This window comes from Dermacentor andersoni, chromosome 7 (assembly GCF_023375885.2).
Source record: "Dermacentor andersoni chromosome 7, qqDerAnde1_hic_scaffold, whole genome shotgun sequence".
Taxonomy (NCBI): domain Eukaryota; kingdom Metazoa; phylum Arthropoda; class Arachnida; order Ixodida; family Ixodidae; genus Dermacentor; species Dermacentor andersoni.
Window position 1 is genome coordinate 66,275,295 of NC_092820.1, and position 16,032 is coordinate 66,291,326.

Here is a 16,032-nt window from a genome sequence, read left to right on the forward strand (position 1 = left end):
TTCGCGCTGTTTTCTTGCAGCCCAGCTCGCGTCGAAGCGAGAGGCAGCACGAAGGTAATTTCACTCGCTCCTGATGCCGCTTCCACACTCCAGCGTATTGACAGCGACTTTCTGTGGTCATCGAGTAAGATTTTTTCATGTTTGCTTCTTTCCATGTGACACCACGCTTGTTATTTAGTTAGTAAGCGAATGTCACTAAGTTTATACAGCCGTTAAAACTATTATCTTTAAATCGTATAGCTATCTACTAAGTTGTTACTGCAATCGATGCGAAACTGCGACTTTTTACAGCGGAGCTGTTTATGGCAAGCGTTCCGTTCACTTCTTGTGTTCGTCAACAAATCTGCATGAGCAAAAACGATCATCATCAGCAGTGATTCGTGCCACTGCTCGCGCTTTCGTCGTCGTCTAGCACAGCTGGCTTGTTGGCGCCCCTCGGCGTCAACGCGCCAAAATATAGTCAATAATAATAAGTAGGCCGACTGAGGCCGACTCTGGGTATTAAGCACCCAATATATGATTGCTCTATACTAACATTCGCAGTCTGATGCCTAAACGGGATTCGTTATGCAGCCTCACTTCATCGTCGCCCACTATCACTGTAGTACTAACAGAAACGTGGTTAAATTCCACGACACTTGATTGCGAAATCCTTCCTGATCTACCAGAGTTTGACATTTTTAGCAAAGGCAGGTACAATGAAACTCGTGGCGGCAACTTAAGTGCTCTTTTGTTTTGAAAATGATATTGACGTGCTGCCACGCTACTTTATCGCGCACGCTAATCGGCCGTTGCTATAGTCCACCCAGCACTGATAGCTCCTTTCTTTCGTTTTTTCACGATGCATTGTTTGAACCAGCAAAGGCTTATCTTAACACCCCCTATACTGTTACTCGGGGACTTCAACATTCCAACTATAGATTGGAGTAACGTTGCGTCATCTCTAGCACAAACAAACATGGCTAGCGAATTTTTAAACATTTGCTTGCTCTTCGGTCTATCGCAACTGGTTACTGGACGTACGCGAACAACTCAACAATCATCAAATATTGTAGACCTCATCTTAACGCCCCACCCCGATAAAATGCCTCCTCTTACGTACGTCAGTGGTCTTAGCGATCGCACTGTCATTCTTGCCTCGTTTCCTTGGAATATACTCCAAAGCAAAATATCAAAGAATGTACTAACACTACATGATAAATCACATTATTCAAGTATTAATCGTGAACTTTCTCTCTTTCATGAGGAACTTGCCCTTACGTATCAGCAGCGGTGGACCGAGAGTATCTGGGCACTTTTCAAAAAAGAAATGCTGCGTTAAAAGGGACACTATGGTTACTGTGAAGTGAAGTTAAAGTGATAAAGCAATGTTCTGGAACGTCTAAGGCGTCAATATCATCACGAACAGAGCTTTAGTAACCGACAAATTGATGTAAATCCATGACACAATTTGAGACCCCCCAGTGACATTCCGGTACTAGCCCAATGACAAAGCCACTCCTCATCATAATTTATGCCACTAGTATTCGACTACTCGTACTAAAATATTGTTACGCCCACAAAAGGCGTTACTTTGAAGCCGGGTAGAGTTAGAAGCGATGGCCTTGGTCAACTGAGCGCCTGTCGAGACTCAGCCAGCCAGCCACACGTCGTCGTCCTCGTTCACTACCCTTCGGTGCCCCCACATACTGTTTGTTGAGGCGTGAACCCACTATGCACCTAAGCGCGTCACATTCGTGAACCCACTATGCACCTAAGAGCGTCACATTTCCCTCCGCGCAGACGAAGCCCGCCGGGCAAGTCAAACAGGCTGTCGAGAAATAAAGGGCTTTAAACGGGCGACATGCGAAAGTTCAGTCTTTGCTGACCGTCGGCCATTTGATGTGAGACGTGCTATGCGGTAGGTTAATTCGCTGATGCGCTCCGTAATAACATAGGGTCCAACATAGTGGGCCAGCAGTTTTTCACATAGTCCACGTTTCCTGGTTGGTTTCCAGAGCAACACTAAATCACCAGGGTCATATATCACGTGTCGGCGTCGGCGGTCGCAGCGTGCCTTCGAGCGGTCTTGTGAAACAAGAGTGCGTAACGAAGCAAATCGTCGGGCTTCTTCAGCAAGACAGACTGTCTCTGATATACAAAGATTATCGTGGCTGGAAAACGGGAAGATAGTGTCTAGTGTATAACGAGGCGTACGAGCGTAGAGAAGAAAGAAGGGACTGTAGCCCGTAACTTCATGCTTTGAGGTGTTAAATGCGTACGTAATGAAAGGTAGCACGCTGTCCCAGTTCTTATGATCTGACTCGACATACATGGACAGCATGTTAGTAAGAGTTCTGTTCGTGCGTTCCGTAAGGCCATTTGTTTGGGGATGATACGGGGTGGAATGTCGAAACCTTGAAGCACATAGACGAAGCATCTCTTCGACCACGTCTGCAGTGAACTGCCGCCCACGATCGCTGATGATGACTCTGGGAGGTCCATGTCGGAGAATGACAAAACGCAGCAGAAAAATACACACTTCGGTTGCAGTAGCCGATGGTATTGCAGCTGTCTCACAGTAGCGTGTCAAGTGATCGGCACACACGATAATCCAGCGATTCCCATCGGATGAACGCGGGAAAGGACCGAGGAGGTCGATGCCAACTTGCTCAAAGGGAGAGCTGGGGGGTGGCACTGGATGGAGTTGACCAGGAGGAGCACTCGTCGGACGCTTATAACGTTGACACTCGCTGCAGCTGGACACATACTGGGCGGTCGTCTGGCGCATTTTAGGCCAGTAGAACCTTTCTTGGAGGCGGTAGAGAGTTCGCGCAGAACCCAAATGTCCAGATGTTGGATCGTCATGCAAGCGCGCAAGACGGAGACACGGAGACTCTCCGGGACCACCAGAAGATATCGTGGGCCTGTAGTAGAATAGTTCTTTTTGTAAAGAACCCCATCACGAACACAGAAACGAGTGGATGGTGCTGATTGCCTTGCAGTAATGAGCAGTGGTTCTAAAGTTCTGTCTTTTTGTTGCTCGACCTTGAAGGTATTTATATCAGGAAATCCCGGCTCCAGTGATGCGATATAGCAGTCGAAGTTGTCCGCGTCGCAGTCCGTCGTTGGAAGCGGCATGCGCGAGAGGCAGTCAGCGTCAGCGTGTCGGCGGCCACTTTTATAAGAAACGGTAAAGTTATATTCCTGTAAACGGAGTGTCCAACGCGCAAGCCGGCCCGAGGGATCACGGAGATTAACCAGCCAGCAGAGAGAATGATGGTCTGTCACCACAGTGAAGGGGCGCCCGTACAGGTACGACCGGAAGCGCTGTACTGCGAAAATAACTGCAAGACATTCTTGCTCTGTAACGGTGTAGTTACGCTCGGACTTACTTAAAGAACGACTCGCATAGGCGACGACGTGTTCTTTGGTGTCGACGCGTTGAATAAGGACGGCGCCGATGCCAATACCGCTAGCGTCCGTATGAACTTCTGTGGGAGCCGCATGGTCGAAGTGTCGGAGAATGGGATGAGACGTCAGACGAGACTTCAGATCACGAAAACTAGCTTCACATTCAGGAGTCCACTCAAAGGAAACGCCCTTCTGGAGGAGGCATGTCAGCGGATACGCGATGTTGGCAAATCCACGAATAAACCGGCGGAAGTACGAGCAAAGCCCTAGGAAACTGCGTAGCTCTTTTACATGGCGAGGTTGCTTGAAGGCTTCCACCGTAGCAGTCTTCGCTGGATCAGGCCGTATACCGTCCTTATCCACTGACACTTCTTCGAGCTGAGCACCAAACCCGCTTTGTCCAAGCAGTCGAGCACAAGATCGAGACGTGCGTTGTGCTCACTGAACGTGCGCCCGAAAATCACTACATCATCTAGATAGCACATGCATACTTCCCACTTCAAACCACGCAGGATGTTGTCCATGAAGCGCTCGAAAGTTGCAGGCGCATTACAGAGCCCGAACGGCATCACATTAAATTCAAAAAGTCCATCTGGTGTTACAAATGCCGTTTTCTCCTTGTCTGCCTCGTGCATAGGAATCTGCCAGTACTCCGACCTCAAGTCAACAGACGAAAAGTAAGACGCTGATGAGAGGCAGTCGATAGCATCATCAATACGCGGAAGAGGATATACGTCCTTTTTAGTGATGGTGTTGAGGCGGCGGTAGTCAACACAAAATCGCCATGTACCATCTTTCTTTCTAACCAGGATCACTGGCGCTGCCCACGGACTACAGGATTCTTGGATTACATTCTTATTTAGCATTTCGTGGACTTGGTCATTGATCACCTTGCGTTCCGACGGTGAGACTCTGTATGGTTTCTGTCGCAGCGGTTGGGCAGATCCCGTATCGATGCGATGGTGTATACGAGAAGGAGGAAACAATGGTGGTCCCTCTTGCTGGAAGAAGTCAAACAGTCGGGCATGTTTTAGCAGAATATTCGCCACTTCGTGACGCTGCTTAGTGCTGAGCGACTTGTTTACCATAGTCAGAAATGAGGAGTGCGCCGCAGGGCAGACAGCGAAATGGCGCTCATCCGCAGAATCAAGGGCCTCTGTAAGAATGGTGAGCGATAGCACGTGATCTTCATGGTAGGCGGCAAGTTTCAGACCCTGTGGTAGTATTGCAGGTTCACTCGAACAGTTTACGGCCCATAAGTTGGTGCGTCCCTGAACAACTGACAGCGTGCAATACGGTATCAGTACATTCCTCTTGATGCAACTCAGGTGAACGGGCTCCACGGTAGCGTCAAACGTTCCGTCGGTGGTGGGGAAACAGGCGACTGAAACACACGTTGCGGATAACGGAGGCACAACTGTATCCCGGGATACACAAAGCACACTTTCACGACACGGTGGGGCTTCCATAAACGCCGCAGCAAAGCTCGCACTTACACTGATTTCACCCGTTTTGCAGTCGACGGTGGCACCACACAGTTTCAAAAAATCAAGACCCAGGATTACGTCATGCGTAGAATGAGGTAGACCAGCGAACTCCGCGTTAAATATTTGACCACCCAAGGTAACGTCTACATTACACACGCCCACAGGATACACGCCCAATATCATTTCATTAGGGTATAAGGTGGAAGAAAATGCTACTTGTCTACGTCTGTTCGATTCTAATAAAAAATAGCATTTTGACGTTACCCTTTAATAGTATGGGTGGTTGGAAGGTTTCCTTTTCGCTCAACTCTGCGCGCTCGACTCTGCACCGTGCAAACTTTGGAGTTTCAGTTGTTCCTTTATCGCGTCGTGCTTCGCTGGTTCTGCTGGCTCGCGAAACTTGCATTTGGAACAAGCAGCGAGAATGCCACAACCATGTGATGTGGTGGGATGCGCGAACGGTCCGCGGAACTTGGCCAAGGACAGTTGCAGCGGCGAAACCAACGTTACTTATCACTGTGTACTAACTAGTGAACCTCTCCGTTCGAAGTGGTTAAGTGCCGTACCTCTGCCACAACGCGTTGGCAAACAGCCGAAAAATCGCATAGTGTGCTCGCTGCACTTTCGTCCAGAGGATAACGAGTTCAACGCCGACTTATTGAAGTCGTGTGGAGTGCCTTTCAAAGCAATACTTTCCCGTAGCGCTGTTCCGTCGGTCTTGCCTGCATTCTCCGAAGCTCAAGAACAACTGCAGGTTCAAGACGGAGCAGTGAGTGCGGCATTCAGTTTTCACGGAAGAAAAGCTACAAGTGTGCGAATATGTACAGCCATGACATACAGTTGCCGTCGTAGTAGCACCCAACGACGCCGGCAGCGCGAGCCCTCAGCAGCAGGTCACGTTAATCAGTGTTTAAATCGCTGAAGTCGAGCCCAGCATCGCGAGCAAATGTGTCGTTGTCAACGTCGTCCATTGCAACTAGCGTCAAAGTTGGCGTCATAAAATAAAGAACCAGCTTATCGTCGTGCTCTTTCCCTTTCGCTAGCCACCATAGTTCCGCTTTCGCGCTGCTGTCGGCTCTGTCTTGGCTCTGTTTTCGGCCGCGCGTTTGCGTTTTGCGCAGAAAAGCCATAGCGCCGTCTGTGGGCGCCATTTTACTCACCGACGGCACAGCGTCGCTATGAGACCTGACGTTACCGCTCCTCGATCGGAGGGCGGGTGATTTGAACTGCACTAAAGTTACGCGGACGCTTCAGAACGCATTTTCTGTTAAAATGAGTCGCTTATTCACATGAAACAAGCGTTTCGAGGTTTCTGGTATGGTATTTCAACAGTCCACGTTGACTTATTATTAACATTTAGTGTCCCTTTAATAAGCCTTTACATTCCTACTATCACGATAAATGAAAGAGCGCGTCTCCCCTGGTTCAACACTACTTTAAAGCGTTCAACAATAAGAAAAAACGATTATTTCGTGTAGCCAAATGTTCAGGTTCCCTTTCTGCCTGGGAAAAATATGACAATGTCACTAAGAAATATAATACCCCTGTCACACGGGAAGACTTAATGGCATTCGAATCGAATAGCGTTCGCATATAATCCTACTAATCAGGATTTACAGGGGAAAATTTAATGTCATTGGAATGGAATGACATTTGCCATCAAATGAGTTAGGGGCGATTCGCATTCCATTTCGAACCGAATATATACTCTTGACCCCAGATAGACAACAGCGATACGCAACGCGAAAAAATAATGCGTGCATCGATCATCAAAGTCAGAAGATATTTCTTTAGACTTATAAAAAGGAATAATTATTTTTGCCGCGATAAAATTTTCACCACGGGCTCTGCTCAAGCGCTATTACTCTTTGCATCAGGAGTCTGTTGCGGCGATCGGCCATATTGGATGTGTTGATCGAAGTGCTTTTAGTTGTGAATAATTGGCGTCAAAATGGTACAACATTTCTTTGAATTTCACAAATTCTGTTCCAGGTCGTCATTGCTATCATTTGCGAATGACATTATATTTTACTGTATAGCACCGCAAGAGAGCGAATGATGGAATGGCATTCGAAGCATCGAATGCCATTCGATTCGAATGACAATAAATCTTCCCGTGTGACCGGGGTATAACTCATTAAAAGCACACACAAAACGCAATTTCTTTTCTACTACAGTTCCAAACATGATGCACTCTAACCCGCAGCGTTTTTGAAAAAAAAATAGAACTTGAAAATAATAGCGCTATTTGTGTATGTGATAATTCTGGCTCACCCATTTCTGACTCAAATGTTCCTCGTGCCTTGAACCTTGCATTTTGTTCAATGTTTACATAAGAACCTGCGCAATGAACTTTCAGACTTACCATTTTTCGATTTTACACCAATGGAAGGTATTAATTTTAGGCGAGAAGGCATCGTTAAATGTTATAGATGGCCTCAAGTGCGCATCATCCTGTGGGATCGACGGTATTAATACCAGAGTTTTAAAAATACGAAGTACGTCTGTAGTTCGATCCTCTGTATCATTTTTCAGCAATCACTTGATAGAGGCACTGTTCTATGAGACTGGAAAACAGGGAATGTAATTCCAGCCTTCAAGAAAGGTGAGCGGTCTTCCCCAGGTAACTACGATCCCATTTCACTCAGCAACGTATGCTCCAAAATCTTGAAACATATCATCTACTCTCATGTTGCTAAGTTCCTAAATTCAGTAAAGTTCTTTCAGCCTAATCAACCTGGCTTTAGGAAAGATCACTCATGCGAAACGCAGTTAGCTTTATTTATTCATTATATTCACCTAAATCTCGACTGTAATATTCCAACTGTCGCCCTGTTTTTAGATTTCGAAAAGGCTTTGGATAAGATTCAACATTCTTGTCTTTTCATAAAATTTTCACGCCTAAACATCTACCCACTTGTGCTTAACTGGATCCAGTGATTTAACTAACCGAAAACAGTTTGTATATACTAACAACCGTATATCTTCCGTTTCCTCTGTTCTATCTGGTGTACCTCAGAGCACTGGTCTTGGGCCACTGCTATATAACGTCCTGCCATTCACTGTAACCTCTGTAATACGTGTTTTCGCTGATGATTGTGTCCTATACTGCCCTATCGATACGTCGCCAACGTCTGTTCCCTTCAGGAGAACCTCTTTCATATTCAAGAGTGGTGTGCTACTTGGCTCATGCGCCTAAACGTCAGCAAGACTGCACACATTTCAATCCATCGTCTACCTAACTACATCCCCCTGCCTACAACATTAACAACTCTACTATATCTACTACCGACTCCTTCAAGTACTTAGGAAGTCACCTCTCCAAACATTTGTCTTGGACAAATTATGTAAGCCACACAGTTATTTCGGCTAACAAAATTCTTGGTTCACCGTAATCGTCGTAATCCCTCCATGGCACAACCACCCATGAAATCAGCTGCCTATAAAGCACTTGTGCGACCAAAACTTGAATATGCGTCTGCTATCTTTGACCTTTACCAAACTAATGTCACTAAAGCCCTTGGATGTATTCAGAACCATGCTGCTAGATTCCTTCTTTCAGATTACTCGTATCACACTAGCGTTTCATCACAAAAATCTCAACTAAACCTATCGACTCTTGACTCTCGTAGTCGCATTTCTCGCCTATGTCTCTATCACAGGTTTTTTTATTCCATACCTCGCGACAGCCAGCTGGTCCTGCTGGCTCATCGTGTTCGTCGAACAGGCCATCCGAAATCGGTAATCGCGCCAGAGGCCCGCACCACTACGTTGCTGCAGTCATTCTTCGTCCGAACTGCCCGAGACTGGAATGGCCTTCCCAGACAAGCTGCACTCATCCTCGATACAGAGCGCTTTAGATCTGCCATCGAGTGTTGCGACTCATCTTTCTAATTTTATCATCGTCAATCCCGCCTTTTACGTACCCGCCTTTCGTGTAATGTCCTATTTTGACCCTTGGGGTATTAATAAATAAATAAAAAGTAGTAGACATGATGAACACGGTGGAATTTTTAGTATTTGTTGTGTTTTTCGACGCAGGTAATTGCGTTCTTGTATCATTTGATCCAGTGCTCTGTTATTTTCAATTTACGTATTTCTGCAATTCTAAATAATCTACCTGCAATGTAAATGCTCATCTTCTGTCATTACACATAGCCCGCAAAAGGTACTAATCTAATAACTTCACAGCTATCAAGCTATGGCAGAGCACTATATTAACAGAAGTAGGTTATTCGCGGCTGTTTCACGCTGCCGTGTTTCCGCAGCTTGTATTGCTTATTGCTACCGCTCTGATCAATTACAAAGTTTAAATTAGGGATCCCTCATTGCTCCATTTCATTGCGATAGCAATTATATGGACACTCCAGGGGCATCTTAGCCATCGCCTTCGCCGTGATGTTCTGTGTAAAGTTCAAGGGCGATAAGATGTTTCCGCGCGTCGTTTGCTGCATGTGCGAGTGAAAGCAACCGCGAGAAGCCGGCCATCCAGGTTCAATCTAGCGCACGAGAAGTAGAAAGCAGAGAGCAAATGAGCCCTCGTCCGTCGCGCGAAAGGCCGTACGGGGCAAGGAGGGAGGGCGCGAGGGGGAGAGGCGTTGTGCTCCGGAAGAAACTGCGCATTTTCGCGACCGCGCGGAAGGGGAATTGACGATCGCGGCTCAATATGGAGGAACGAGGGGAGGCCGCGAAGTAGGGAGGGTGGCGGTTCGACTCCACCTAGAAGTGCTTGCATTGCAAGGGCGAGTGGAATCGCGCGCGCCGTAATTGAGAGAGAGATCTGCAGACCGCTCATACCTCCCTGTATGCGGCGTTGTCTCCGCTCTTGCGTTGAAGCAAACAACCGCATGAAGGTCACTGCGCTCGTTGCGGCTGGCGCACTTCCTCACACCAGCACTCAGAGTTTTCCAGGGAGTGTTCGTGCTTAATGAGTGTGTTGTCCTCATTTTTACTTGTGTGCGTAGACACCATGCTTGATAATTCAATCAGTAAGTGAATGTTTCCAAGTTTTTGCGCCATTGAAACTACTATCCTTACTTCGACATGTTGTGTACTAATTTGCTATCGCACGCGATGCTTTGCCTTTTGGGTGAAACTGCGACTTTTTCAAATGTAATTTAAAAGAACACGTGTGGGGTACGCCGGCTGCGCTTCTTCCTTCCCTCAGTTTTCAATTTGTATTGCCATGTGATCCCACTCATGTATCTTTCTTTTCAGGCTTATGGCAAAGGTTTGTGTTCTTACATTCACCTATTTCACTGTGGCAATACGTAATGTTTAGCGTGGGAATAACACATAGTTAACGAAAGAGCCGCCTTGAAAACACATCCAATTTAATTACGACATTGTTCGAAACGAATCAATGCATCGCTCTTGCCTGCTGACACAACAGCACAGCTGTGTTATTCGACAAAAAGTGTGTCATCATACTCCGACAACTCCTTCAATTTCGCATTCGTTGACTGCGAAGGCGAATACATTCTACACGCATCACCTTTACAAACCATAGATTGTGCGAATTTGAGAGAGGAGTCTGAAAGTCTTTTATTTTGCATTGTTATATTTCAACGGCTAATGAACCGCAACTGAGCAAGTATTCCAATGCTTTTTTGCATCTCGTTCCAGGCAGCAAACAATGCGAGATGCGCGTTTGGGGAGATCGCGTTGAATCACCCGTGCCGTATTGCCAACGTGCATACACGCAGCATTGCACCTTACAATATAGGCCTTACACAAGCTATTGCGTGCAATGACTGAAAAAATAAACACGCTCTCATTAAGCGGGTTGCATTGCTCCTTGCGAATAAAGACGTACAATATCATGCAGTGAAATAAATATTCTATCGTACAAAAGCGTTTTCTGCAGTGATCTTTTAACACAAGTCAGCAGTCAGATTCAATAACATCATGACTAAAATTTGTTTATTTGATAGATATTCTGAACGTGGCATTATAAATGTTATCTAATGTATGTGCGACTGCACTTGCTTACAGCACCGATAACACATTAAAAGCCCTTCTCGTGTGTTCATTGAAGTACCTACGTATGCTTCCCATATTTTGAAGTATTGATACCTTCCTCCTACACCTCGGTTGCCCTACTCGCCGCCTCTGTTTCCAGCCATCTTATTCCAAGCTCGCATGCGCATAGCGGTTGAAAATGTCAGGTCGACTGCAGGCATCTCTGAATCGTGCTTCGTAAAGTAGAGCAAAACAGAAGTTTAAAAGGAAAGCCGAAAAAGCGCAGTATTGCGCTGCTAAATGCAAGGACAGAATTTTCTGTTAGTGGTTGTCAGCTAAGTGCATTGTTCGTGTCTCGAACTGACAGTTCGGGAGCTCACACGAATGTCAGCTCCCAGCATCATTTTGAAATATCTGCATCTGTAAATGGGGTGTTTAACAAGACAATCCACTTTCTTCTCAACAGCGTCCCTCCCAGTTAGGAACAACACGGCGGCCGGAATTAGCTTCAATATATAAATCGGGCGGGCACCAATAGCATCCGCCGATGGCATCTTAATCAGTTTTGTTACGTATCTTTGAAAAAAGAGTACACAGGGACTTTAGTGTCGATCACTGTGTAGCGCGTGTAAAAAGTAAACAGAAATCGTATACGGCGCACCGCTCCACAATTGCGTGCTTGGGGAGGGTCTTGCTGCCTAGACATGCCATTCATACAAAAGACATTCCACTACGTGAAGGTGGATGACGAGCGAAGCTATTAAGCGCACGATACATAAATGACACTGAATTTTGAACAAAGGTACGGACATGTTTATTCTCATGTTCTGTGGTCATCGTAACAATATTGGTACGCACATAGATTCATGTATCAATCACCTCTGGTATTAAATGTGTGCGTGACGTTAGACAATGAATGACTCATATAGTATACCCTTGCGCAATGGCTCATGCCCCCATGAACGCGGTTTCTCCATTACAACGACAGAAAAGAGAAATTCTATGCTGGAATGATGAGCGGCAACGGAGCCAGATGCGGAAGAAGACTGTTCTCGCATTAGTGAGGTCGTTATAGAAACCACCTTCTGTCGCAGACGTTGCAGGTATAGCCGAAATGAGGATCAAGGAAGTCTCATTGGAACCTCGAGTTCGCACCCTTGAACTCACCCACGTCGACCCCATGATGCCGAAAGCGGTTCGCGCTATCCTCTGACTCACGGTATGCTTCGTCCGTTGTCGCTAGTCGCTTACATGCTGCCTCACAGGCACGCTAATCGGCCCCCGCATTAAGGAAACCTCTCCCAGACAGCTTTTCAGTTCTGCGCGTCACGTGAGATGACGTAGGCTACGTCACGCCACGCCGGTCGGTTCGCTCCTGCTCGAGCGTGGTGCGTTGCGACTCATGCGTGATACTGCGAGGTTTCATAAAGACTTTTATTCTGTTTACAAGCAATTACGTTTCTCACTTGTGTCCCGCGATTCCATTCGATAAGAACAATTTACACTTCCTCGGAGACTACGTGAGTTATTCAATTGTGAAAGCAGGGGAGGCTGTTTGCAGCATTGAGACTTCGTGCGCTACTTGATTGAAGCCGGACGGTGTTCGCTGAGGTATTCTTTAATGACGACAAGGTTAACTGCCTGAATAATCAACCCATATTTTGAATGTACACTCATAGCACGACAGCACTATAGCGTTTATTTCGATTATTTGTAAAGCTTTACTGACAATAACATCAACACAGTGCAAAAAGACTATTCAAAACAGCGTAATTTGCAAGTTAAGCACCGAAAAATTAGTTCCCTGAAATCAAACGTTCCCTCTACATAACATTGAATTGAAGATACTTCTTTGTTTAGGTCATACATGCAAGGCTCTTCAGATAGGGAGAGAAGATCAGAACATACCTCAAACATTTACAAACATACGAAATATCAATTGGATGCATAGTGACTCTTCAATGCACGAAATTCAGTTATCAGTTTGTCCGAGTAGCACTCAAATGCGTTGAACTTTGAAACACTATACCCCAGCATAGTAGCGTTCACATCGAATGCATCATTACTGAGAGCAGAGAAGAAACAACAGTCCATATACAGGTAAAATATGAGGGCAGTCTACCGCGCACAATAAGCATAGCTTTTAGTTGCCGTCAGCAGCACACAACACAGATAACACAAGCAAACAAGCGAGAAAAAAGCAGTAACTACATCAAATTCACAATGATTCTTTTTGAACAAACAAAATACATGAACTATGCAATTTAGCCTTGCGAGACAGTGAATTGTCAGTAATAACGAGGTTTCGTTTTTCTTGTGCTCTGTCTCGAAACACGTGCAAGGTCCTTCCTCTGCTTGCAAGGAATGCTCAAATGTATGTTAGCCGCACAGTTTGCTAGGAAACTTGTTTAGAACTACACATATACATACACAGATAACTACACAAAGCCTGCACAGGCCCATTGCCACACGATACATGTAGAGATAAAATTCTGCGTTTCATGAAAACATTCGCTTGCGTGCAGAAAAACAACGGAATAAAAATAGCGATGCCACGAATGCGATAATTTTGCAAGGCTTTGTATCATTTTCTAACTGCATCAATACGAATTATATTCACCTACAGACAAAAATGCGCACTTAAGAAATATATTAGCATGAATACAATTGATATAAATGTTTGTCTTTGCATACGTAGTTGATGTGAAATCCCTTTGGGGAATGCCACAAATCCACTTCTTTCGCGTGTCCTTATCTTTGGGGGAAGAAAAGACTTGCACATTTTACCCAGTAACGAAATTGTCAATGCACACCGGCGCAGAACACCTGCTCGGAATCGTGCGTACCGTCAGACAAGACGCGGCGAACAAATATCTACGCACAAAGAAATGTCCACCTAGGAACAAATACACACGCAGCACAACACACAACGAAGAGACCAGGCTTTCGGCGGCAGCAACGAGTCCTAACAGCCATGCGAAGCGAAAATACATCCACAGTAGACGCTACTGTCGCAGCACAGACGCAGCTAACAAACAAGGAAGACACCACGTTTTCAGTGGCAGAAAGGAACCCAGACAGCCAAGTGAAGTGACATTATGTCCGTGGTAGACGAACAGACGCAACACCAGATGCAGCACAACACACAACACAAGTTTTCATCGGCAGTAACGAAACCAAGTGACTGCGTCAGACCACGCTGAAAGCAAGCAGATTGATCTTGTGGGTGCTGGAGCTCTCGGACGGCAGGTTGTGACGTCAGAATTTTGGGTACAAGTCTGAAAAGCTATCTCAGAGGTGTTCATTCCGCACATCATCGGCGCTCACGCTCGCGCCGCTGCTGCCTCCGTCGCTCTTCATACGTGCCCTCTTCTGTAGTCCTGATGACGTGCGGCATATCCATTGCGCTGGCGGAACAAAACTGAGATCAGTCACGTCGCTCACCTGTACAGCCGTGATGTCAGCTGCACTGTAAAGCGCCATTGGTGGTGATAGTTTTTTGCACAACGGAGCCAGCTGTGCAAGAAGACGACGACGACGACGACGAAAGCGCGAGCGGTGGCACGAGGGTGTTCGCGCGGTTGAGCCGAGGGGCGTCAACGAAGAAGGTGACGGCGCTCGAGCCATTATTGATGAAGATGATTTCTGCTCGTCACAAAATCGTCACAAAATCACGGATTTGAGCCACGTGCAGCTCTGTTCTAAATATGAGCGAGTGGGATGTCCAGTCCAAGATAAGGAGCCATGACTTTGTTGAATACATGAATAGGCGGACTTTAAGCAACATTGACTTGCTAGAGCTGAAGTGTTCCACGGGCTCTTTGTCCACTAAATTCATTACAAGCTCAATGATTTGGCAACCTGTGTATAACCAACAGCTTAAAATATGAATCATATATTTGCGTTCGTAAAAATGCACGCAGAGGCGAGAGTACTCGCAGTGTAGTACGTTTTCCCGAAGAACGTTTCATTCTCTCTGCAAATGAAATAGCATTTTCCCAGGCTGATTCTTTTGAAACATCCTTATGACATTAGCAAGTGACGTACGCTCTACTGGAAAGCTGCTCGTTGCTGGGCATGATGGAATCCATCATTTATCATCATGGTGGATGATGGAATGGAGATGCTGGGTAGCATGCGGGGTGACTGGCGCCATGCTGCGTGGTGGGTGGCATGCTGCTCAATGGCTAGGATGCTGGGTGATGGGAAGCATGCTGGGCGAAGGGTAGCATGCTAGGTGGCGGAAGGCATGCTGGATATGACATGCTTGAACACCGGTGGCAATGAGTCACCAAGTCTCCTATGTAATTGTTTGTGCTACACTGCAGTGCTTGTACAATCATAGCATCTCGTCTAGCGCATTTACTCACAGATGGAAAAGCAAGACAACAAATACAATTATCCTATAGCAAGCTGCGTAAAAATCACGTAAAGGTAATCCTATATCCCTTCAAAGTGTTTCACTCAGAAAATAGTTCATAATCTGCATTGTATATACAGTGAGCAGTTATTGCCAATTAAACTCTGTGAAAACTGCACATTATAAAGATATCTCTACCAATCTTAACTTACAAGTAAATGGCATACTTCTTACAAATTACCGCTGCATCTATGCTTTCGAACACATTCTACAAGGTCTATTTATAATTTCTGCTTTTTTTGTGAAGTTCGGCTCCATATTTAGCGTACAGCAGAAAGCAGTGTGCTGTATATTCCTTAATATTTACCTTTCTAAACGTCAATATATTTTCCGGTAAGTTCTATTGCGATTTCTTAATTAGAGAAATTCACTGCAACTATACTGCAATGCTACATTATCTGTACATCTAATCTCTCAAAACAATGCCCGCAAAGAAGCAGAGTACAACTTATTGATAGGCAGTTACATTCTAACTACCTAACAAAACTAGAGCAATATCTGGACCATCCTGCATTGCAGCCAATAGAGCTAGGTTCATTCAAAATGTATCCTACTTGAATTCTTCTGGCCATAACTTTACAAGTTAAAGCAATAAGAGCTGCAATACGCGACAGTATATCTGAATATAAACATCCCTGCTAATGCTTTGTTGCCTTGGCACCTATGCACTAAGCACCCAGTCGAGAAATACGCCAAATTGTCAACACAGGAGCGCATTTTTGGACACGGATGTGGTGAGTATGGTGTACCTGTCCTGGTATTCATAGTGAG

General features: G+C 45.8%; 1 protein-coding gene across 14 annotated transcripts in view; it reads left to right on the forward strand.

Moving 5' to 3' along the window:
- The window catches only part of LOC126534369 (uncharacterized), a 110,163-nt gene that overhangs the window by 83,291 nt on the left and 10,840 nt on the right, over positions 1-16,032 (forward strand). For 13 of the 14 annotated variants that reach the window (XR_011895692.1, XR_011895694.1, XR_011895693.1 and 10 more), the window contains one exon: positions 10,506-10,660. The exons of the other annotated variant lie outside the window; for it this stretch is intronic. Coding sequence is in view for 6 of the 13 variants with exons in the window: in XM_055072836.1 (XP_054928811.1) it covers positions 10,506-10,633 (128 nt within the window). In the remaining 7 variants the exon portion in view is untranslated. Of the gene's footprint in view, positions 1-10,505; positions 10,661-16,032 lie in introns of those variants that run through there. 14 annotated transcript variants of the gene reach the window in all.